This window comes from Pristis pectinata, chromosome 35, assembly GCF_009764475.1.
Source record: "Pristis pectinata isolate sPriPec2 chromosome 35, sPriPec2.1.pri, whole genome shotgun sequence".
Taxonomy (NCBI): domain Eukaryota; kingdom Metazoa; phylum Chordata; class Chondrichthyes; order Rhinopristiformes; family Pristidae; genus Pristis; species Pristis pectinata.
The window spans coordinates 5,709,783-5,735,072 of record NC_067439.1 but is presented as its reverse complement, the minus strand read 5'-3'; the positions used below and the strand labels follow the sequence as shown (position 1 = coordinate 5,735,072).

Genomic DNA, 25,290 nt, shown 5'->3' with positions numbered 1-25,290 from the left:
ATGCACTCACGCCTTTAAACACACGGACTGGTAACGGTTTATCGACAGGGCGTAGACTTTATTGTGTAATATCTAAAATCCACCAGTAACTTTGCTATTGAATAAATTCCACTCTTACATAAAAGAAGCATTTAAAATGTGCTTTGTCTCTACTTTTTTTTCTGTACTGGTTTGTTCTAACTGTTCCTCTTTATTTTTCTCTTGGAGTAAAGCACCAAGGTCTTTTTAACCTGAAATCTTCGCCTTTTAAATTCCCTTTTCCAATCCAGTTTTATTTTTAATCTCTTGTCTTTCCTTGCCCGTTTTTTTTTCCGCTCTAGGGCAGGTCCCTTTAATCTCACTGGCAGCCTTGATTCCGACGCGTTTCCTGCGCTTTTCGAGTTGGGAGGGTTGGTTTCTTTGCGGCGTCTCTCTCTCTCTCTCTCTCTCTGTGTACATCCAATTCCTTCCTTCAATGGAGGTTCTTGGACTGTCGTGTCCCTCTCCCCTCCGACAAGCCTAGGAACTGGGGAAGGGTGAAACAGCAGAGGAGACCCAGTTTTATCGATGGGATAACGAGGCAAGAGGATTTCATTCAGGGGCAATGTTCCTGGATTGGACAAGGAAGTGAAATTAACTGGCGTGTCTGTTTCACTTGGAGTGATGCAGAGAACGCAACATATTTATCCAAATGACCCCCCTGTCGTCTGAATTTCATTCATCTTCTCGTTGTGTGGGTGGCTTTTCTCTACGTGGAAAAATGTATTGAATTAGGACTGGAAAAAATTGGAAGCTGTTTTCTACAGAGAGAGAGAGAGGGGGGGATACACAGGGTGAGGTTTGAGCAAACCCTCATTCTCCCCGTCTTGTGTATTTCGCTCGGATGAATATTGATGTGTAGTTCTTTTTTTGGGAAGGGTTCATCTCCCGCTGAACGAGAAAAGGATGTCTTCCAGGCTCACGTTACCCTCCCCAAACGAGCGGAGTCTCGATCATGTGAGTAGCCTACATTGGAGGGAACCGATATTCTCAAAGGGGGGGGGGGGGTGGTAGGAGAGAAATGTTGTTACATTGCATTACTGCATGGCGGACGGAGATCGCTCGCTGCATGGGAAAATATATGTACACACGTTTGTATGGTGTGTGTATGTCATGTGTATTGACACATGTGTATGCCGTTTCCATCTATGTATTGGTGCTCTCCCGCTTACACCTTCGATTTATATTGGAAATTATCTTAATTGCATCTTAATAGATGTCGGAATAATTACACGTATCATTTACAAAATGTGTGATGCATATCTTAATGTGTTTGTGATATTTCCATCACATTTTAACGTTATATATTAGGTTGTATATTCATTGCAAATATACAACATTTCTCAGATGTATGTAGTTATCTTGTATGTTATTACAAAATATGTAATTATTTTGCATAATATACTATAATTATATACAAGAAAAATGCACAGTATTTACAAATATAAAATCTGAATTGTACATAATGGTGTATAATTCAGATATTCATTATATTTGTGTAAGCTTTATATAATTGTACATGTCATGTCTAATATGTATATATTTAGATTTCATCTACGTGTATTAACTTATCACAGCTCTTAATTATGCAGAATATCTTAATTTAGATATGCTGTCTGTTTGAATTCTGAATACATACTAAAAATGCATTATACAAGATTTGTATATACATGTAATTTATTTACAATGGCTTTTAATTAGCATATTTTAATGTATTTAGTTATGCTATATTGTCTAGCTTATGAATTAAGATATGATCATTAAGGTACCAATATTAATTATATGCAGCTTGTATAAATAGACCTTAATGAATTATAAATGTGCCATAAATACGTTGCGTATTTTGAATGCCTGAACCTGGTGTGCTGCATGGGTTTTCAGAGATACTTTGGGAGCGTATTCCATGATTCTGTAGATTTTCCCTTCAAAGATGCCAACCAGTTGGATTAGGTGGGTGTCCTGTACAGAGTAATGATCTCTTTACCAGTGGACCTCGCCCCCCCCCCCCCCCAATTCCTCTGTTTGATTGGGGAGAAGGAAGGTGTCACTGTGACCTGACATTTTTTGCAGCTTTTGGTACCAAGGGTTATTGCTTGTAAAAGGGGAAATGGTGCAGCCAGTTGGTGGGCAGAGAGCTCTCTGTGATCCAGTAATCTGGTTTTGTGGTGTTGGCTGTGAGAGAGAGGTTGGTAAGAAAACGAGGAGCATCCTTCATTTCTTAGAGTAGTGTCTGTGGGGTCATTTACATTCACCTGAGTGGGCAAACATCTCATCAGCAAGTCAGCCCCTCTGATGGTACTGCACTCCCTCACCACCGCTCACAAGAGTGTCTAGAACATACAAATATTGCTTTTAAGAACTTTGCAAGGTTAAGCTTGGTTCTCTGCTTGACTGGGTCAAAGGTTGTATCCAGAATGCTCCATGCGCAAACTGGTTGACTGGACTTCCAGTGGGATTTGGCCCCTCCAACCTGCTCTCTCATTCAGTGAGATCACATGGTGTCAGATCTGCTTTCCTATTGGTTCCCGGTAACCCTCGACTCCCCTGTAGACCCAAATCCCCACCCTGTCCTTGAGTATATTCAATGATTCCATCTCTGGGGGAGAGAATTCCAAAGGTTGACAATCCTCGGAGAGAAATTCCTCTTTGTCTCCTTCGGTGGGTGACTCCTGATTCTGAAACTGTCCCCGTGAGGGAAAATATTCCCTCAGCGTCCACCTTATCGAAACCCCTTGGGGTCTAACATCTTTCAGTAAAGCCATGTCTCATTCTCCCAAACACCACTGTATAGACCCAAATCCTTCAACTCTTCCTCATTGGACAACCTCTTCATCCTAAGTATTAAATTAGTATTTCCTCCCGGAACTGCCTCCAGTGCAAGTATCTGAATTATCATCTTCCTTACTTATCAGATTCCGGCTGTGTACCTGCTGGTTTTCATCTTAACGCTTCCCTCCCCACACCTCACTTCATCTGCCCTTTTTGTTTCTCTGCCCCCATTTATTAGCCCAACTCTACCCCTCCCCTACCTTGCTCAGTCTGCCCATCATCCTACACCCCTCCTCAGTCCACCAGTCAGCCACTGGCCCCTGTCTCACCATGCTCCTCTTCGATCAGTAGCTGGTTTATTATTATCACAGGTACCGAGATTCAGTGCAAAGCTTTTGTCTGCATGCTATCCAGACAGATCATGCTACATGTAAGTACATCGAGGTGGTCTAAAAGGGAAAACAAAACAGAATGCAGAATATAGTGTTGCAGTTACTGAGAAAGTGCAGGTAGACAAATAAAGTGCAAGGGCCATGATGACGTAGGTTGAGAGATCAAGAGTTCATCTTTATTGCCTATGAGCTCCGTTCAGTGGTCTTATGACAGCGGGATAGAAGCTGTGCTTCAGTCTGGTGCTATGTGTTCTCACACTTTTGTATCTGGGAGAGGGGAGAAGAGGGAACGATGGGGATGGGAGGGGTCCTCGGCTGTTGGCCGCTTTCCCGAGGCGGCAGAAACTGGCTGTCTTCCCTCCCCACTCTTAGTCCTGATGCAAGGTTTCCACCTGAAACGTAGACGATTCTTCTGCGCAGATGCTGCTCGACCCGCTGAGTTCCTCCAGCGGATTTTGTTGCAGGTATATTCTTGTTTAAGTATAGAGACCAAGGGCAAATAACACATTGGCCTTTATTAGAAGAGGTTTGAAGTTTAGAAATGGGGAAGTATTGCTACAATTGTACAGGTTACTGGTGAAGCCACACCAGGAGTACTCTCCACAGCTTTGGACCCCTTACTTGAGAAAGGATATACTGGCTTTGGAGGGGCTCCAATAGAGATTCATTCACCAGGCGAATTCCTGGGATGAGAGAATTGTCCCATCATAAGGATCTAAAGAAATTAGATCTGCATTGTTTGGAACGTAGAAGAATGAGGGGTGATCTTATTGAAGCATAAGATACTTGGGGAATGTGAGAGAGTAGATGTTGAGATGTTTCCATTAGTAGGAAAATTTGAAATAAAGAGACATCATTACAAGTGGAGGTGCTGGTCGTTTAAAACTGAGTTGTGTAGGAACCTCGCCAGAGAGTGGTGAATCTCTGGAACCCTCTACTTCAGAGGGTTGTGGAGGCTGGGTCATTGGAGGTATCTAAAGAGGAGGTGGATGCATTTTTCTGAAAGATCAGGGAATTGAGGGCCATGGGGAAGTGGCACAGAAGAGAAGATGAGGTCTGGGGCATATCAGATATGATCGTGTTGAACGGTAGGTCGGGCTTGAGGGGCAGAGTGGCTTACTCCTGCTCCTATTTCCTTGTGTGGTACACCGAATGGGGCCTTCTCGTATCTCAACCATCAGAAACCTGGCACTCGGCTAGAATTCTCTTCCAAAGTCACTTACCCTGATTCCCACTCCAAGACAAGAAACTTCCTTTTTGTTTAAAAAAAACATCTTTAACTCCTTCTCCCCCACCTTTCCTCTCTCCCCCCCCATGTTCCCACTTTTCCTTCTTGCAAGTTGTGTCCACCTACTGAATCCCAACTCCTTCTGTTTTGAATATGGTCTCCAGATTGTGTTCAAGTGGCATAGAGTAGAAAGGTCTTGGGAGAATCAAGAGTTCAATTCTCAAAAAGCAGAGGAGTTGCACTGAACATTATAAAACCTTGGTTGAACTAGGATGTATTGTGAAGAGTTATATTCACCGTTATAAGGGCTTGGAACCTCCGAGGAAGGTCTGTAAATCAATTTGTAAGGACAACGCTGGAACCCAGAGTTTCTCGACTTGGGAAAGATGGAATTGGTTGGGCTGTCCTCTGGAAAAGTGGGGGCTGAGGGTTGACTTGTGAGATGTCTTAACTGATCTTAAAGCCTTTGACAGGGTAGCTGTAGGGTGGGGAGAATTTGGGAGAAGGTTGGGTAAGGGGAGAACAAGGTGTTGAGGGAGGGGGTGGAGGAAGTGGGGTGGGGAGGATTGTGTGTGACTGTACTTGTATGTGGTTTACATGTGGGTAGTGTGTGTCTGGGTATTTTGTCCTCATGCAGCACAGAAACAGGCCCTTCAGCCCACTGAGTCTGTACTGACCAACAAGTACCTAATCATGCTCTAATCTCTTTTTATTCTCCCCACATTCCTGACAATTACCGCAGATCCCACCCCTCACCTACACACTAGGGGCAATTTACAGCAGCCAATTAACCCACCAACCCACACGTTTGTGGGATGTGGGGAGGGAACCGGAGCACCTGGGGGAAACCCACGCGGTCACATGGAAAACGTGCAAACTCCACACACAGACAGTGCCCGAGGTTGGGATCGAACCCAGTTGTTGGTGCTGTGAGGCAAACGCTTTACTGACTCTGCTCTCTGCTGCACTGTGTGTGTGTGCGTGTATGCAAAATCCATGCAGCAAAGCCTGATCTCCAGTCATCTAGGTCCCCTTACCCTTGACCTCACCTTGTGAAGTCTGAGTGTAGCTGGGATGCACTGGTTATCCTCCCCCATCCCCCAATCTCCCTCCTCCTATTTCTGGAGTAGACACAGTTCACCCTCAACCTCAAGTGACCAGAGGAGAGGTCGAGAAGATGTTCCCACTTCTGAGGGAGGCTGGTGTGAGATGCTCTCAATATAACACGGTCATTAATAAAACCAGCAGGAAATTCAGGAGAACCTTATTCCCTGAAGAGCAGGGAGAAAGTGGAACTCGCTGTCACAAGGAGGGGGTCAACCAAAGGTCGGTCCAAAAGATAGGACAGAGAGATGAACAGGAAAGGGAGGCTAGGATGGGAGTCTGTTAGAATGTGCTGCAGTAATCAAAGATGCAAATGTCGGAAATCTGAAGTAAAAACAGAAAATGCTGGAAATACTCAGCAGGTCGGGAAGTATCCGGGGAGGGAGAAACAATGAGTTCAGCAAGGTCAGAATACATAGGATCCAAGGTGAGCTAGCCAGTTGGATACAAAATTGACTTGGTGGTAGTGGAGGGTTTTTTTTAGATTGGAGTCCTGTGATCAGGGATTAGTGCCGCTCCTCTGTGGTCATGTAAGTACTAACAAATTGGATGAGAATGTAGGTGGTATTGTTGGTAAGATTGCAGATTACACTGAAATTGTTGGTATAGTGGACAGTGAAAAAAGGTTGGCCAAGGTTACGATAGGATCTAGCTTGACTGGGAAAATGGGCAAGGAAATGGAAGGTGGAATTTAGTTTGCACATTGCATTTTGGAAAGTTAAAGCAGGCCAGGACATACACGGGGAAAGGCAGGGCCCCAGGGAGTGTTGCTGAAGGGAGAGATCTTGGAGTACAAGTACATAGTTCCCCGAAAGTGGCAACGCAGGTTGACTGGGTGATGAAGAAGGTTTATGACATGCTTGCCTTCATCGGCTGAGGCGTTGAGTACACAAGTTGAGATGACACATTTTAGTCGTACAAGATGCAGGTAGACAAATAAAGTGCAAGGGCCACGACGAGATAGACTGAGAGATCAAGAGTTCATCTTTAGCACGTAGTCAAAGTCAAGTTTATTGTCATCGGCACAGGTCCAGTGAGAAACTTACTTGCAGCAGCATCACAGGCACAAGGCATCAGATGCACAACATTCACAAAAAAACATCAACGTACAAGAAGTCCGTCCAAGAGTCTGATAAAAGCTGTCCTTGAGCCTGGTGGTACGTGTTCTCAAGCTTTTGTATATTCTACCCAGAGGAAGGGGGGGAGAAGAGAGAATGTCCGGGGTGGGAAGGACCTTTGATGATGTTGGCCGTTTTCCTGAGGCAGCGGGAAGTGTAGACGGAGTCAATGGAGGGGAGGCTGTCATATGATGGACTGGGGCACATCCTGAACAGGATGATAATGTTTTAATTTGAAAATAATGTAGGTATTGTAAATCTTTTAAAAAAAAATACATGGGTTAGACACAGAATAAAACACCCTCTATACTGTCCCAGCAGACACTCCCAGGGCAACAACAGTATGGGCCAGATAGAGAATAAAGCTCGCTATACATCACCCCAACACACATTCTTCCATCACAGGTACAGCAGTTAGACACAGAGTAAATCTCCCTCTACACTGCCCAGTCACACACTCCCAAGGCATAAGCAGCATAGATTCGATACAGAGTAAAGTTCCCTCTACACCGTCCCATCACACACGCCCAGAGCAGGAACAGTATGGGTCAGATACAGAGTAAAGTTCCCTCTACACCGTCCCATCACACACTCCCAGGGCAGGGACAGTATTGGTTAGATACAGAGTAAAGCTTCCTCTGTGCTGCCCTGTCATAATTTACAGGTATATTATTGTAGCTTGATTAATCTACTCTTGTAAATGCCTGATGGGTATTGCCTATTTTTGTCTCTCTCTGGGCTTTTATTCCAAAATGTTGTTTGAAAATACATCGTGCTTAACTCGGTCTTGTTCCTTCATTATGCTTGAACCTATTGTGTGCTCACTGCCCAAGTGGAGTGTTTGAATTAACACAGCCGTCTGCCCTTAATAGCTCGAGAGCCTTAGTCATGTGATATCCCTCAGACCTTTCAATAGGCAAAACTGAGGTGATGGAGCCTTCCCTCCTCACCCACGGGGCCCCTCGCTGCCTTATGATGTTCCACACTCTTGAACTCTCTTCAACAATGGCCCTTTGTCATGCTGGAGAGTCCTTGGAAAACATGGACCACTTCCCACGTCTCGGCGTCAGCATTCCGGGAAGGCAAAGCTCTGCCAGTAAGGGTTGAGAAGAATTAGATTAGCGTCGTACCCGGAAATTATGACAGGAGAGCAGAGGGAGCCTCGCTCTGTCTCTGACCCGTGCTGTCCCTGCCCTGGGAGTGTGTGACGGGACAGTGTAGAGGGAGCTTTACTCTGTATCTAACCCTGGGAATGTGTGATTGGTATTGGTTTATTATTGTCACTTGTACTGAGGTACAGTGAAAAACTTGTCTTGCATACCGATCATACAGATCAATTCATTACACAGTGCAGTTACATTGAGTTAGTACAGAGTGCATTGAGGTAGTACAGGTAAAAACAATAACAGTACAGAGTAAAGTGTCACAGCTACAGAAAGTGCAGTGCAATAAGGTGCAAGGTCACAACAAGGTAGATCGTGAGGTCAGAATCCATCTCATCGTATAAGGGAACCATTCAATAGTCTTATCACAGTGGGGTAGAAGTTGACCTTAAGCCTGGTGGTATGTGCCCTCAGGCTCTTGTATCTTATACCTAATGGAAGAGAGAATGACCCAGGTGGGTGGGGTCTTTGATGTGACAGTGTAGAGGGAGCTTTACTCTGTATCTAGCCCGTACAGTCCCTGCACTGGGAGAGTTTGATGAGACAGTGTAGAGGGAGCTTTACTCTGTATCTGACCCATGTTGTCCATGCCCAAAGAGTGTGTGATGGGACAGTGTAGAGGGAGCTTCACTCTGCCTAACCTATGCTGCCCTTCTCCTGGCAGTACATAACAGTGCTCTGTAGATGGGCCTTCACTCCCTGTTCAGCCCACACTGGTATCTTGTTAACTCTCCAGGTTACCAGGTTGGTGAACATCTTTGAAGAGGGCGAGTTGGCCTTGTCTGTAACCTCTGCTGTGGGTAGGGTGACTCAGGACTGGGTGGGATTCCCTCCTACCCAGCCTGGGAGAACCAGCAATCGAAAATTATATTCCCCAGCATGAGTAATGTCTGGAGGAAAGTCCGAGAGGTTTGAGGAAACAAAATGTGCATTTATATTGTTTGAATCATTGAGTTTATTAGCTGAAAAAAATATTGCCCATGGGAAAGATGGAATAAAAAGTTTCTGACAGCAAAATATTGCTGATGTAAATCTGAGTTAAAGGCAGACACTGGAAATACTCAGCAGGTCAGGCAGCATCTGTGGAGAGAGAGAGTTCACATTTCGGGTACGTCTTTCATGGGGAACATATAAAAGGTTGTCTGACAATCAAAAAAATCAGCCAATTAGATATTGGAAGGTGGGGCTACCTGAGGATGGACATGTTGGGCATCCAATGGTAAGAGTCTGGGGGCGGGATTGGAGGTGGGACGTGTGATGTGTCCTCCAGGAATGGACCTGAGCTGAGTTGACAACCCTTGCCTCAGCAGAATGAGTTGAGGTGCAGGCAATGGAAGTGGTCCCCTTTACCTGTGTCGCAGTGTTGCAACAAAGCAAATAAAGACATTTGAATTAATTCCATAAAATGAAAATTTTATGCAGATAGTGTAATGTTTTTGCTTAGTTCTGCCTCGGGATTGTTTTCTCTTGAATGAAAGGGTTTTCCGATAGGATGAGAGACTGCAGAGAGAGACCTTCTTTGCAGACCCTTCCACCCAACACCCCCCTAACCTAACGTGCTGGGTTTGAGGGAGTAGACACTTCAGATTTTGCCCTGTGTTCCCACTCTTGCCTCCGAACCAGAAGTTTGAGGGTTCAGGCCCCTTCCAGAGACTCAAGTATCTGCAGTACAGAGGGAGTTCTGCTCTGCTCTAGGTACATTTTTTTTGGGCGAGATGCTGAAGGAAGGCCCTCACTACCTCGAGAGGATACAAGTGATCTGTTGTAATGTTCTGTGGTATATTTGTGGGGTAGTGTAGGCAGGGAAGGGTGGGCAGTGGTGGAGGAGGGACGAGGCCCAGTTTGGTGACCCAAGCTGATAATTACCCCAGTCTACCTATGACCAAAATTCTTGAGGTGCGTAAAGCAGAGTTGAGCCCCTTACCAACAATGGTGCCGTAACTAACCAGTTGTCCCGCTCCTGCTCACGGTTATCCGAGCTACAGTTTTGTTATTCCTTTCTGGGAGGTGGTCTTGCTGGCAAGGCCAGCATTTTCTGCCCTTGAGAAGGAAGGCGCTCCCACGGTGCTTTCGGGGAGGGAAAGTCCAGGATTTAGACCCAGCGCCAGTGGAGGCCCTGCGATAGACTTCAAATTGCACGCAGTTGCGAGGGGAACCTCCAAGTGGTGGTGTTCCTATGCCTTTGTCCTTCCTGGATGGTTTGGGGCGGAACTTTTGGAGGAGCCTGGGCAAGTAACTAGCTGGTAGGTGCTGCAACCACTGTTCACCATTGAGGGAATGGGGTGCCAATCAAGAGATTTGCTTTTCTCCCGGATGGTGCCAAGCTTGTTGAGGGTCGTTGGAGCCACACTCAGCCAGGCAAGTGGAGCGTGTTCCGTCACACTCCTGACTGGCGCATTGTAGATGGTGGATAGGATTTGGGGAAGTGTCAGGAGATGAGTCACTCGCCGCAGGATCTGACCTGCTGTGATGACATCAGGATTAACTCTTTATAAGAAATAACATAGAATTATGTTACTGCAGTTCTGGTGGTTTTGCAATATCCGGTTTGAAAGACATCCCTCTGACAGCATAGCTCTTCCTCGGTTATGTAACCCTGGATTAGATTCTGTAATCATCAAGTGGCATTGGAAGCTACAGACAATTGAGTCAGCGTCATCAACAGATACTAACCTACCCTTGTTCTTTAAGTGAAGCTGCCGGTTGGGTGGAGAGCGACAAAATCTTTTCTCTGTGGTTTCCATCCACCCACTGACATCTCGGCCTTGACTTTGACCGGTGTAGCTTTCAGCTGGAGGGTCAGAGAGAGGACGGATCAGCCCGAGCTGGCCTGGATCTCCACCAAGTTCCAAAGATAGAAGATGTGAGGCTCCTCCTCTTGTCCCCACCTCCTCCACCCACACATCGCGGCCTTTGCTTCTTGTGTGTTTTTCCCTGTTCCAGTCCTGTCAATACCATCTGTAGACAGATGTGCAGTGCTGAACCGCTGATCAGAATCTCAGGACGTTTCACAGCCCATGGAGTAATTGTGAAGGGCAGTCATGGTTGTAAAGTAGAGAGTGTGATGGTCAGTTTGTGCACAGCAAGATCACAGACACAGTATTTTAGAGGATAAATATTAGCCAGGGTGCCCATGCACTGCATCACATGGGTGTATCCAGCTGGGAGGAAAGACTTGGTTTAACCCGTCTACCTCAGACCTTCACTGGGTGTGTCAGCCGAGATGAACTCTCAACCTGCGAACCCAGAGGTTGCTCCCAACTGAGTCCTGGCTGGGTGTAGGTTCCTCAGGTGTTTGTCCAAGCATTCTGCAGTGAGGAGGGGGCATTGTGGGCAGTCACTGCACACAGTGCCTCGTGGAGTCCATCTGTCCCAACCCTTCGAGTCTGAGACTGACTTTCCCTGTTCGGCCTCAACCCCACTCCTCCAGCAAGACCTCACTGGCCTCTACTGCCAAGAAGGGCAAGGGCACCGTGGGAATACCACCGCCACCAGGTTCCCCTCCGTTGCACCCCATCCTCAATGGTAATGTCTCGCCATTCCTTTATCATCATTGGGTCCAAGTCCTGGAACTCCCTCCCCAGCAGCACTTGCTACTCTCTGTGGGGCTGGTTCTCAGATTGATCAAGTGCCACCTCACTGTCTATCTGGAACAAGGCAGCCACCAATGGAAGACCATCTCGGACTGGCCATTCGCTGTAGGGTGCCCTCCCAGTGTCAGGACTTTGTGTCCATGGTTCACCAGTCAGCAAGCTATCTGGTGTGATGCTGCGTCACCTGCAGGTCCCAGTGGACTCCCAATGACGCCACCTCTGGCACAAAACCGAAACGGCTCGGATTCACCCGGAATATCACTGGGTGGACCTTTGGACAAGGAAACTGAGGATGGTCCCCCTCCTCACCACCCTTGGTCTCAACTCAATAAACTGTCATTTCTTTCTCAACTACCTTCCTTGCCACCCCCTCCCCTTCAGAATGTCCCAGCCCTTTACAACCATGCATGATCTTTCCCCTAAGTTGGCAGCAGCCACTGTGCAAAGCAAGATCCCATGAACAGCAATATGAGAAATGACCAGCACATTAATTTACTTATGTTGGTTTTGGGATAACTCTTGGTCCCAGGACACTAGGCAGAATTCTCCTGTTTCCCTTCCAAATAATAGGATCCATCTGAGAGAACAAGGTTGTCCATTTAATCCCCCGGCTGAGAGGTGGATCCTCCAAGAGTGAAAGGAAGGGAATGGGTGAGAGACATCCAGAATTTTTCTTTGTGGATTCAGCCCTTCGCTCTGTGTTTTCGAAAGGACGTGGGCAGGTCTGGCAGCGGAAGCGCTGCCCATTTGTCTGCATCAATGATTGCACCCTCTTAGAGGGCATTTGGCCCAGATGTAATGGCAGCCCTTCCCTCTCTGGTCAGATGCCCCACCATTGATTGTGTTCTCAGAACTCCGATCAAAATCACCAGACACATTGCAGTAAGGGTGATTTCGCTCTTGCACAGTGTCACAGAATTGTACAACACAGAAACAGGCCCTTTGGCCCACCACGCTAACCTTTTTGCCCCTCAGCTTCAACCTGTGCTCTCTTGTTTTTGGTTTGTCTACCATGGGGGGAAAAGATTCTATCTACCCAATCTATGCCACTCATAATTTAAATACCGCTATCTGGTCACCCCACTACCTCCTCCGCTCCAGGGAAAACAAGCCTATCCAATCTCTCCCCATGACTTAAAGTCGTCCAATCCAGGCAACATCCTGGGGAATCTCCTCTGCGCTTTCTCCAGTGTAACTACATCCTTTCTATAGGATACAGACTGGAACTACGCACTATACTCCAAGTGCGGTCTGACCAGTGTTATGTGAACTTGCAAGATGACACCCCAACTTCTACATTCTAGCCCTGACCTGTGAAGGCAAGCATGCCATATGCCATCTTCACCAGCTTATCTGCCTGTATTGCAACTTTCAGAAAACTATGGACTTGAACCACAAGGTCTCTCTGTTCATCAATATTCCTTGATGCCCTACCATATACGAACTCCCCTTAGCTGACTTCACGGAATGCATGACTTTGCACTCCTAGGCATTAAGTTCCATCTGCCAATGCTCCGTCCAACTTTCCATCTGAAGTATATCCTGCTGTAGACCTTGACAGCCTTCCTCACAATCCACAACACCACCAACTTTCATATTGTCCTTGGATTTGCCATTCATACCTCCTACATTGGCATCCAAGTCATTAATATACATCACAAACGACAAGGGTCCAGCACCAATCCCTCTGGTATACCACTGGTCTCAACTTACAATCAGAAAAGCAATCAACCACCACTACCTCTTCCTCCTATTACCAAGCCAATTTTAGATCTACTTAACCAGCTTGCCTTGAATCCCTGTGCCGTAACCATCTGAACCAGCCGACCATGTGGGACCTTGCTAAATGCTTTACCGAAGACCATGTAGCCAACATCTACTGCCCTGCCTTTATCAATGTTCTTAGTTACCTCCTCAAAAAAAAACTTGATCAAATTAGTGAGGCAGGATTTCCCCTGCACAAAGCCATGCTGACTCTCCCTGATCAATCCCTGCCATTCCAAATGTACATAACTCCTTAGGAATTTCTGCAATAATTTCCCTCCCCACTGACGCAAGGCTCACTGGTCTGTTGTTATCCTTGCTGCACTCCTCAATTAAAGGAACAGCATCCTACAGTCTTCTGGCACCTCACCTGTGGCTAGTGTAGATGCAGAAACCTCTATCAGGACCCCAGTCATCTCCTCCCTTGCTTCCCATTGCATCTGAGGATGGATCTCATTTGGCCTTGGGGATTTATCAACCTGCATGCATTTCATGACATCTAATGCCTTCTCCTCCTTAATTTGGACCTGCTCCAAATTATCCACGTACCCCTCCCTAGTCTCTCCATCTTCCACGTGCTTCTTGGTGAATATAGATGAGAAGTATTCAGTTAGGACGTTACCCATATTGCTCTTTCCCTGACTTTCGTCTTGCTCTTCTATACTTGTAGAATGTATTGGGATTCTTACTAACCAAGGATATTTCATGGCCTGTTTTTATACTCCTATATTTTTTCTCTCCTACACACACTATACTTATCAAGAGACCCCTGTGATTCCATTTGTCTACAGCTGCCATTTGCTTTTTTTTCTTCTTGATCGAACCTTCAATATCCGTTGTCAGCCAAGGTTTCCTAACCTTGCCATCGTTGCCTTTCACCCTTAGCGGAACACACTGTCCCTGAACTCTTACTAAATCTGTCTTAAAAGACGCCCACTTGTAAGCTGTTGTCTTATCCACAGGCATCTGCTTCCAATGTATTTTCGCCAGGTCCTCTCTTGCGCTATTGAAATCTGCATTCCTCCAATTCAAGATCTTGAGGACCAACCTTATCCTGTTCCGTAACTACCTTGGAACTTGCAGAATTATGATCACTGTTCCCAAAGTGTTCCCCTACCAACACTTCCGCCACCTGCCCAGTTTCATTTCCTAAGATAAGGTTGAGTGTTGTCCCCTCTCCAGAAGGACTATCTACGTATTGTCTCAAAAAACTCTCCTGGATGCATTGAACAAACTATGTCCCATCTAAGCACCTTGCACAATGGAAATCCCAGTCAATATTGGGAAAGTTAAAAACCACTCACTGATATAACCCTGTTACTCTTGCACCTTTCTGCGATTTGCTTATATATCTGCTCTTGCGGACTATTGGATGGCCTAATGTATAATCCCAGCAAAGAGATCGCCCCTCTCTTATTCCCAAGTTCTTCCCAAATGGCTTCATTCGATGATCCCTCCAGGAAAGCCAGTCTACATGCTCTCTGTCCTTGTATATCACCTTTGTCATCCATGTCAGAGAGTCCCTGAGTGCTTTGAGCCAATGAGGGGAGCTTTGAAGTATGGCAGCCAATTTATGCACAGCAAGATCCCACAAGCGGCAATGTGAAACTGGGCCAGATCAGCGTCTGGTCCCGATCCCCATCAAATGCGGGGCAAATTATGGTTCCTGGAGGGAATGCCACTTTTCCTCTTCAAAGCAGTGTCCGCGGGACCTGTGTCTTCAGACAGAAGCTTCGGTTTAACATCTGCTCTGAAAGAGGCCACCTCTGACGGTGTGGCACCCCCATCTCCACTTCACTGGGAGTGTCAGCCTGGATTTTTGTTTGGCCTCAGCTGACCAGAACGGGGCTCGAACCTGCAACCTTCTGATTCCAAATGTCTGCACCATCAGGAGAGGGAAGAGACCCGGACTGGTAGATTTCATTACATTTTAAAATGTGCTTAAAAAAATTCAAAATAGTGCAAACCAGAACAATCAAGTCAACATTTCCATAACAAGGCAAGTTCTTCCGTTACTTAACATTAGCTCGTCATCAGTTACGTTGTAGTTTGTGGGGTTTTGACACATGTTACAACTAATTAGTGTGCAGTGACAAGACAGCCCTACGCTGTGGTGTTGCATCACTGAACCTTTGCAGTGACTGCACCCATCCCTCAGTGTTCAGTGGTGACAGGTCCTTCCCCCACACAGCCTATGCAGGGGCACCCTGGCGGTGTTCCAAGACCGTTGGGCGCGGCAGGGAACCCAGTGCCTCTTGGATCAGGATGGTAACATCATAATTTAGCTGAAGTTTAGTTGTTGTTGTAGTCTGTCATAATTTGATGTAGTGTTGGAGAACTTGCTCTTGTTAAAAAAAAACTTTAAAAAAAAAGGGCTTTAAAGTAAAACACCCTTTGTGATGTCAGTGCATCCCTCAGCACATCCTCCTGCACCCTGGAATGTGCCAGTCAGCATCATTGGAGTCTAATCGAGTTTATTGTGATGTGCACAAGTACAGTGAGGTACAGGTACAATGAAAAATTTGGCTGCAGCAGCACCACAGGCACATAGGTACAGACAACACACAAAAAATAAACAAGACAGTGAAGAGAAGCAAGACTTTACAAAGCAAGACATTAGTGCAAAAAAACACAACCAGAGACAGGTCCGTGGCAGTGCGAGAGGTGGTCCGTAGTGTTCCATTGCTGAGGTAGGGTTAGGGTTGTTCAAAAACCTGACAGTTGTGACGGTAGTGATTAGGGTTGAGCCATTTGGTTCAAGAAATGGCTGGTTGAAGGGAAGTAGCTGTTCCTGAACCTGGTGGTGTGGGACTTCAGGCTTCTGTACCACCTGCCCGATGGTAGCAGCGAGAAGAGGCCATGGCCCAGATGGTGGGGATCCTTGACGATAGATGCTGCCTTCTTGAGGCAGCACCTCCTGTAGATGCTGTCAGTGGTAGGGAGGGCTGTGCCCGTGATGGACCAGGCTGTGTCCACTGCTCTCTGCCGCCTCTTGCATGGTTGGAATTTCCGTCCCGGACCATGATGCAACCAATCAGGATACTTTCAAAAGTGCATCTGTTGGTTAGAGTATTTGGTGATGTGCAGTATCTTCTTCAGCTTCTAAGAAAGTAGAGCCTTTTGTTTGTGGACATCTTGTGCTCTTCACCAGTTGATGATCTTCCAGCAGCAGATGTTCGTCTCGGTGCTCGAACCTGGGAACCGCCTGTAGAACACAGGATCCTGTGTTTCGCAGCTGGTTGGCGCAGACCTCGACGAAGACCACTGCATTCCCTTTCCAGACCTTCTCAGCAAGCGCACGGGTTCACAAGGATGTGGACAGTTGCCTCATCCACACCTCGGCCACCTCGAGGGCAGCATGTGGTGGGGCATGGTCTCCGGCTGTGCAGGAAAGATCTGACGGGGAGGGTCTCTCCCACCAGCGAGGTCTCGGTGCCTGTCTCAGAGAACTGGTGATGAGGCACTCTGCTTTGTTTGGGGAACCATCCCACAGGAAGCTGGAAATATAGCAAGTCAGTGGGCAGGCAGACGAAAAGGAGAAATGTTGGTTTTTAAATACAACTCCTGGAGCCCACTCACTCACGCTGCAGTACGTTACAGGGGCTGTGAAGCAGCAAAATGTGTATAAATAGAATAATGTAATAAAAAGAAGCTGTTTTTTTTTCTTTGAGCGTGACTCATGGAGCAAATGAGACACGATTTCTACATGACTTAGAAGTACATTGAAACATAAATGCCAACAAAATGGCTACTAGCAGACCCAGCAGGATGAGCTGCTTCTAGAGATGGTTTAAAGCAAAAGAAAAATACACTGAAATTCAAACTGGGACAGATGCCATTCTGTAAATAGATGAAGAACAAAGTAGCCCAAAACTTTTGGAATCCCTCCCAAATCTTTCTGTCCCACCCTCCTTGGAAAAAGTGTAAGGCAGAAAGCAGAGTAAATGTGAAGCAGAGTATTGGTTGAAATGGTGAGAGATTGGATAGCGTTGGAGTTCAAAGGGACTGGGTATCCTTGTATAAAAGTCTCCAAAAGCCAACGTGCAGATGTATCCAGTGATTAGGAAGGCAAATGTTTGTTATCCATCAATACAAGAGGGTTTGGAGATGAAAATGAGAAGTCTTGCTGCAAATGTACATGATGTTGGTGAGACTGCACCTGGAGTATTGGGTATGGTTTTGGTCTGATTTACCTCAAAAAAAAAGGATGTATTTGTTGTAGAGGGAGTGGAGTGATGATTCACTAGGATGATGGATGGGTCTGTTGTATTAGGAGAGATCAAGGAGGCCTGGTCCCTATTGGAGTCATACAGCATGGAAACAGGCCCTTTGACCCAACTCATCCATGCCAACTGTGTTGCCCAGCGAGCTGGTCCCATCTGCCCACATTTGGCCCATAGCCTTCTAAGCCTCTCCTATCCACGTACTTACCTAGATGGCTTTTAAACGTTGCTAATGTGCCCGCCTCAACCACTATTTCTGGCAGCTCGTTCCAAATACGCACCACCCTTTGCGTGAAGCTGCCCCTGATGTCCCTCTTAAATCTCTCGCCTCTGATCTTAAACCTATGCCCTCTTGTTTTTCGCACCCCTCCTCCCTGGGAAAAATACTTTGTGCTTTCATATTCTTTTAGTGGTTTGCCATGTATGGAGAGGTTGTTCAACAAAGCCTGGATATTCTGGAGAAACAGGAGACTGCAGATGCTGGAATCCGGAGCAACGAAACGATCTGCTGGAGGAAACTCTGCTGGGTCGAGCAGCGTGTTTGTGGGGGGGGGGGGGGGGGGGGGGGGGGGAGGGGGAGAGGAAGGAATTGTCGGTTTCGGATCCTGATGCAGGATTTTGACCCCAAAGGTTGACCATTCCTTTCCACCCACAGTTGCTGCATTTTCTCGAGTTCAGTTGAGTGGACTCATTGAAGCTCAACATTATCTTAGAGGGTTTGACAGGTTGGATGCAGGTAGAAAAAGTAGGGATCTAGTATCGGGAACACAGTCTCAGAGCAAGGTGTAGGCTGTATAGGTGTAAGATGAGGAGAATTTTCTTCTCGCAGTAGGTGAAGACTCTTTGGAACTCTCCCCTCTGGAGGATTATGGAGACTCAGTTATTGAATTCACTTGGTGATATCTGGATATTTAGTGAATCAAGGGATATGGGGATAGTTTGGGGGGAAATGGCACTGAGGTAAAAGATCAGTCTTGATCTTGATGAATGGCAGAGCAGGTTCAAGGGGCTGAATTATCTACTCCTCCTCTCTCTCGTATTGTTATGTGAAGGCACTCCATTAAGACACATCCTAATGTTGATTTACATAGCTCTGCGACAATATAACAATCTCCATGATCTCCTGTAAACAATGGAGATTTACTTTCAAAGTTCAGTCACCCTTGGAAACTCAGCGGCCAATTTGTGCACCGAAAGATCCCACGGTCAGCGATGGCCAGATAATCTAATTTGACTTTTCCAGTGATCTTGGGCTGACGTGTAAATATTAACTATTGCTAGGAAGGAGCTCCCTCACCCTCGGACTGGTACGCTGCCACCTGTCCTATCCACCTGAGGCAGCAGGAGGGAGTTGGAGAGACCTCAGTGAGAGACAGAGTCTGCACCAAACGTGTTAATTATTTTCACTTGCCTCCTTGTAATTTCAACGTGCTCAGCATTTCTTCCCAAAAAGAAGTTCTATTGAGGGGCACGATATTTCCTTGGAGAAGCATCTCAGTAAATTGTTCTCCCTGGGAGCGATCCGATGATGTGTTGTGACCTGATTGGGCTGTTAAATGAGACTGTTTCCGGAGAAGCGGAGGAATGGAGGGAGTTGCTGAGGAACCTTTGTGCTTGCCCAGTGGAGTTGGGCTGCGCTGTGTTCTTCCCTGGGTAACCAATGAGAAAAGAGAGGCCATTCACAGTTCGACAGTGGCTGGTTGAACCACGACCAAACTATCCAGTTGCCATAATGGTGGACCAAACTCAGCGGCCTGTTTGTGCGCAGCAAGGTTGCAGCTGTGTAAGTGTTGGTGAGACCACACTTGGAGTATTGTGTGCTGATCTGGCCACTCAGCTACAGGAAGGATGTCATTAAGCTGGAAAGGTGCAGAAAAGGCTCGCAAGGATGTTACTGGGACTGAAGGGCTTGAGTTACTAGATAGGTTGGGATGATCAGTTGGTTCATTGGCTCCATTATTAGAATGAATGAAGAGAAAATTAATGTCCCAGAATATAATTGTCATAATTATTCTGGGATCCTACCCGAATTTACTCAGCTTTGTTAAAAATGCTCTTTGGAACTGCTTACTTCAAACGTTAGCTTGCCAATTACTGACTAATTGCTTGTGGGACCTCCTTCACTCTTAGTTGAGTAAGTTGAGTCTTAGACCTCTGGGGTACCAGTGTAGGAGATGACACTTCCACCAAGAGGGACCCAGATGATGGGTCCCAGATGCCAGACGCATTCTGGGCCCCTGTCCTATCCTGTTCTGGTAGGTACAGGTCTGTCCCTGTATAACACTGGGTACAGTACTAGTGGGGATGGGTCTGTCGCTGTATAACACTGGGGTACAGTACTAGTGGGGATGGGTCTGTCGCTGTATAACACCGGGGTACAGTACCAATGACGACGGGTCTGTTGCTGTATAAAACTGGGGTACAATACCAGTGGTGACGGGTCTGTCACTGTATAACACTGGGGTACAGTACCGGTGGGGATGGGTCTGTCGCTGTATAACACTGGGGTACAGTACTGGTGGGGACAGGTCTGTCACACTATAACACCAGAGTACAGTACCGGTGGGGACGGGTCTGTTGCTGTATAACACTGGGGTATAGTACTGGTGGGGATGGGTATGTTCCTGTATAACACTGGGGTATAGTACTGGTGGGGATGGGTCTGTTCCTGTATAACACTGGGGTACAGTACTGGTGGGGACAGGTCTGTCACTGTATAACACTGGGGTACAGTACTGGTAGGGAGTGTCTGTCGCTGAGTAACACTGGGGTACAGTACTGGTGAGGACGGGTCTCTCTCTGACACTGACTGCAGTTCCAATAAGCTTTTGTTAAAGAGCCGATGCTAATACAAAACCCTCCAGGATTTTGTGAATCACCAAACCTGCCCTGATCGTCCTTGTTCGAGGCAAGTACCTGCAAGTAAGCTCAAAGCACGGAGGCTCTTGGGGGTGGTACAGGAAGGGAGGGTGACTGACGTCCTTGACTTGCCGAAGTGTGAAGTGTTTTGCTTTCTTTGCAGATGGTGTGAACTGTTCACATTCTGTAGGCAAAGTGGTAAATTAAATCGGTTTATTATTGTCACATGTACCGATGGTACAGTGGAACAACGTTGTTTTGCATGCCATCCATACAGATCATTTCATCACATCAGTACGTCGAGGTAGTATAAGGGAAAAGCAATGACAGAATGCAGAATAAAGTGTTACAGTTACAGAGAAAGTGCAGTGCAGGCAGACAATACGGTGCCAAGGCCATGACGAGGTAGATTGTGAGGTCAAAGCTCTTTTGTTTTATTTTCCAAAAGGTCTTTTCACGTTTACCTCGGCATGGAATGATAGACGCTTTTGAGAACTGCCGTCACGGTAGATGCTGTCTTTCTACTTTTCCTCTTTCACTTAATATCTTTTTGTGCAATGTCCACAATCAGAGAAGTGAGTTTGGCTCAAAAGATCCTGTGTTACTCCCTGGATCAGTGGTTGTACGGTTGGGGCTTATTGAAGCTGTGTCCATTACAAACACCGACATAATCTGTTGCTGCCGGCTGGTATACACCATGTTTGGCTCCAGTCTCACAATACACCAATGGACATACAGACACCAACTTTGTTAAAGTGCATTCCTGGAGACCTCCTGCCCCCACATTTTCCCCCTTGGCTGTCTGACATGTCCATTCTTTGAAATGCCCGACCTCTCTCAGCTCATTGGATGACGTCTTTTGAACAGCAAATTGGATGGCCCTTGACCCAGACTCAATTTTGAAACTTAAAATTTTTTTTTATTACAGCTTGCCATTTGTCTCTCTTATTGGTCATGGTGAAGTTCTGCAACTTAATCTTAGTGTCACTAAGGTGGCTGTCTGAGAGATGAACAGCACCAATGTCCTGGGTGAGCTGGCCATTCGGTCCAGAGTCCCTGCTGACCACTAAACCCCCAATTACACCAATCCCATTTTATTGCCCCCACATTCCTGTCAGTTTGCCCAGATTCTACCCCTCACCTACACACTGGGGGACAATTTACAGCGGCCAATTAACCACCAACCCTCGCGTCTTTGCGACGTGAGAGGAAACCGGAGCACCCCGGGGGGAACCCCCGCGGTCACAGGGAGAGCGTGCGAACTCCACATGGACAGCGCCCGAGGTCGGGATCGAACCTGGGTTGCTGGAGCTGTGAGGCAGTGGCTCTACTGGCTACACCGTTCAGCTACTGCTGAAGGTGACATAGAAAAACAGGGTGTCAACTGCTCCACTTTCCTCCTCCTCCCCCACCCCCCCAGTGATTGTGTTCGTCACTTATCCGCCTAGTCGGCGGCACTGACAAGCGGTTGATCTGTTGCTGTTTCTGGGATCTTTCTGTGCACATTTCCCACATTACAGCCGCACCCCCTCCTCCATAGGTTTAGTTGCACGGGGCTTTGGTGTGTTCTACTGTAGTGAAAGGGGCTATGAAAATGCAGGCCTTTCTACCACACCATGTTTAGTTGCCAAGGTGCTGTGCAGCCTCTCACAGGTGAATAGTCATTGCTGGCCTTTAGAGCACTGGAACAGAGTAGAAGCACTGGAGGGTGAGGTCCAATTGAAGAGCAGACGGACTGTGTATAAATGACTAGGAAAAAGAATTGGGAGTAGGCCATTTGGTCCTTTGAGCCTGTTCTGCTATTCAACACGATCTTGTTTGACCTTCTATATCAACATTATTTTCCTACCCTACACAATATCGCTTAGTTCCTTTAACATCTAGAAGTCTATCAATTCCTGTTCTCAGTGACTGAGCCTCTGCAGCCCTCCAGCTAGAGAATTCTGTAGATTCACTGCCCTCTTGAGCCAAGAGATGTGTCCTCATTTGGATCCTGTGACCTATCCTTATTCTGAGACCGTGCCAACACCCCCTCCCCAGCCAGGAGAAACATCCTCCCTGTATCCACCCAATCGAGCCCTCAAGAATCTTGAACATTGCACTGAGGTCTCCTCTCATTCTTCTAAACCCTGGAGAATGCAGGTCTGCTCAATTTCTCACGGGACAGAACCAGCCTTGGTCAATCTTCGCCGTGTTCTCTTGACGTACAGCTGACAAATCCTCGGTGCAGTGTTTACCTCAAGGTTTGTGCCTTCTGCTCTGTCATATCTCGTCCTGTTACAGCTTGAACCTTTGTGTTTGCATCGGAAAAGTTACGGACTGTTGCAGAGGAAACCAGTTGAGGAGCTGGCCCTTCTATTAACGCTGGGTTGTCGAGGGTATCCTGGCCAAGCCCGTCTCAATTAGCCAGTTGTATAAATATTTGAATTGATACTTGGAAGGATAAGTAGTGACCAACTGCTGTGTGGAATCTGATCGTCCCTGTTTGCAGAAAGCCAAGGAAAGATAAACCCAAGGAATGCAAGAGGCCACGGCTCTGGAGCAGGCCATGTGTTGCTTCGTGTTTTCTTTGTGGGTCTGGATCCTTCTGCCAAGGAGATGGTGTGAAACAGTCTGGGGCCCGTGATGGTCTCGGCTTTCGGTGTTGAGCTTGAAGGTGTTTGGGAACTTGAGACATTAGAGCCACAAGCTTTGAAGCCAGCTTGTTGTTCCTGAGTAAGGGGAGTCTCCTATGTCCAAAGTACTCCTGTGTGTCAAGGGGTTTCGTTTTCTCCTTCCTTCCTTCTTTCTTCACTTTCCCTTTTTCGTATTTGATTTCCCCAACGAGAGGGACAAATTACAGCCGAGGTCCTTCCTGACCTAGTCGGCCCAGAGGGAAGCTGGTTGCCAAATCTTCAGAGAGTGGGCTGGAGAATGTCCTTGGAGCGTTTCCCAACCCAAGCATTCCGAAGGCACCTTTTGGGAGAAGAAGAAAATGGCCTCGGAGAGGCTCGATGTCACCTCGGCCCCATCTAACCCCGCGCCCATCCTCCTGAGACCAAACCAAGCTGCTTGTGACCTGGGTGGCTTTCCTGTTTGGCCTTGGTGACCTTCCTTGCTTCTCCAGTCCTGACACCTCATCAATCCTGAACATCCATCACTTTCCATTTGGAATTTCCTCTTCCCTAAATCCTCCTCCATTCACCAGAGTGCAATAAAACTCTGATAATCCGCCATCCCATTGTTCAGGAATTCCATTCGTTCGGCATCTGGTTCATTGGAACCCCATTTCCCATTTAAACTCACCAGGGCCCCATTTCCAGCCCTCTATTTAAACTCACAGGAACCCCATTTTCCACACTCCCGTTAAAGTCACCTGGTTCACTGGAAGCGAAGGAAAACATCTTCCCTGCATCCAGCCTGTTGAACCCTGTAATAATTGTGTACCTTTCAAGAAGATCTCCTCTCGTTCTTAAAGTCATAGAGTCATTCAGCACGGAAACAGGCCCTTCGGCCCAACTGGTCCATGCCGACCAAGATTCCCATCTAAGCCAGTCCCATTTGACCTTCATCCCTCTGTATTACAGTCATGTGTAACTTTTTGTTAAAAGAAAACGGTGAATTAAAAATGTGTTTGTATGTTAATAGGTGTTATACCCAGTAGTCTGGAAAATTTGCCATTTATCAGAATTGCACTGTGTGTGGCTCACTGTTTGATAAAGCAGGGATTCCTCCTGGGAAGGTTGCTCAGAAGGGACCCGTAATCTCTGGTGGTTAACAGAAGGAGAGGAGATTTTATTGGAAGATAGGATTCTGAGGGGGCTTGACAGGGTAAATATTGAGAAGATGATCTCCTCGTGGGGTACCTGGAACTAGAGGGGACAGTCTAAGGATAAGGGTCACCCATTTAAAAATAGCAATGGGGTTTCCCAGTCCAGAGCTACTCTGAGGGAGACCCAGGTCACCCAAGGAGTTCCCAATCCCAGGAAAGCCAGCTGCAAGTCCAAGTTAGAGATGCCACAGCTAAGGAAGTGCACCAGTGCCTCTAATTCCTCGGAAGCTAATGAAATTTGGCATGTCCCTGTTGACCCTCACCAATTTGTTTTTTGATGCACCATAGACAGCATCCTATCTGGATGCCTCACAGCTTGGTTCGGCAACTGCTCTGCCTGAGACCGCAAGAAACCGCAGAATTGTGGCCACAGTTCAGCACGTCATGAAAACCAGCCTCCCTCCGCGGACTCTGTCTACACTTCCCGCTGCCTTGGTAAAGTAGCCAACATGATAAAGACCCCACACACCACCGGACATTTCTCTCTTCTCCCCCCTCCAATCAGGCAGAAGGTACAAAAAGCCTGAAAGCACGCACCACCAGGCTCAAGGCCAGCATTCTATCACCACTGTTATCGGACTATTAACAGTCCTCTTGTACGATAAGATGGACTCTTGACCTTACCTCGTCATGGCCTTGCACCTTATTGTCTGCCTGCACTTCACTTTCTCTGTAACTATAAACACTTTATTCTGCATTCTGTTACCTGCTTTTTCCTTTGTACTACCTCTATCGGATGGTGATGAAATGATCGTATGGACAGCATGCAAAAACAACATTTTTTCACTGTACCTCAGTACATGTGCCAATCATTAACCAATTTACAAGATGAAGGGTCTCAGCCCGAAATGTCGACTATCCATTCCCTCCACAGCTGCTGCCTGACCCGCTGAGTTCCTCCAGTGGTTTGTTTTTTTGCTCCAGATTCCAGCATCTGCAGTCCTCTTATGTCTCCGTACTTCTCCAAAGAAATGTTGGAAGGATAGACCCAGATTTGTAAAGTCAGGAGATGCACCCTTGTCGATTATGGACCACTGAGTCCATGTGTTCAAGTTTAACCTTACTGTTGCATAGGCTACATAGCACAGGTACAGATCCATGAAAATTAGCTTTTTTGCAGCAGCAGCACAGTACCTTACAAGACGAGGACAAACATAAGTTAATGAAAACTTAAATTAACATAAATTAATACATAACTTATACATGTGTAAAACAAACATTATGACTTATCGCAAGATTGAGGGAGAC

The 25,290-nt window shown here is 46.8% G+C and overlaps 1 protein-coding gene across 1 annotated transcript in view; it reads left to right on the top strand.

Moving 5' to 3' along the window:
- Nucleotides 1–316: 316 nt before the first annotated feature.
- Nucleotides 317–25,290, top strand: part of LOC127586313 (MAP/microtubule affinity-regulating kinase 4-like) — a 113,044-nt gene continuing 88,070 nt past the window's right edge. Inside the window, 1 exon segment of the mRNA XM_052044159.1 lies at nt 317–975. Coding sequence (XP_051900119.1) covers nt 925–975 — 51 coding nt within the window. The 5' untranslated portion in view covers nt 317–924.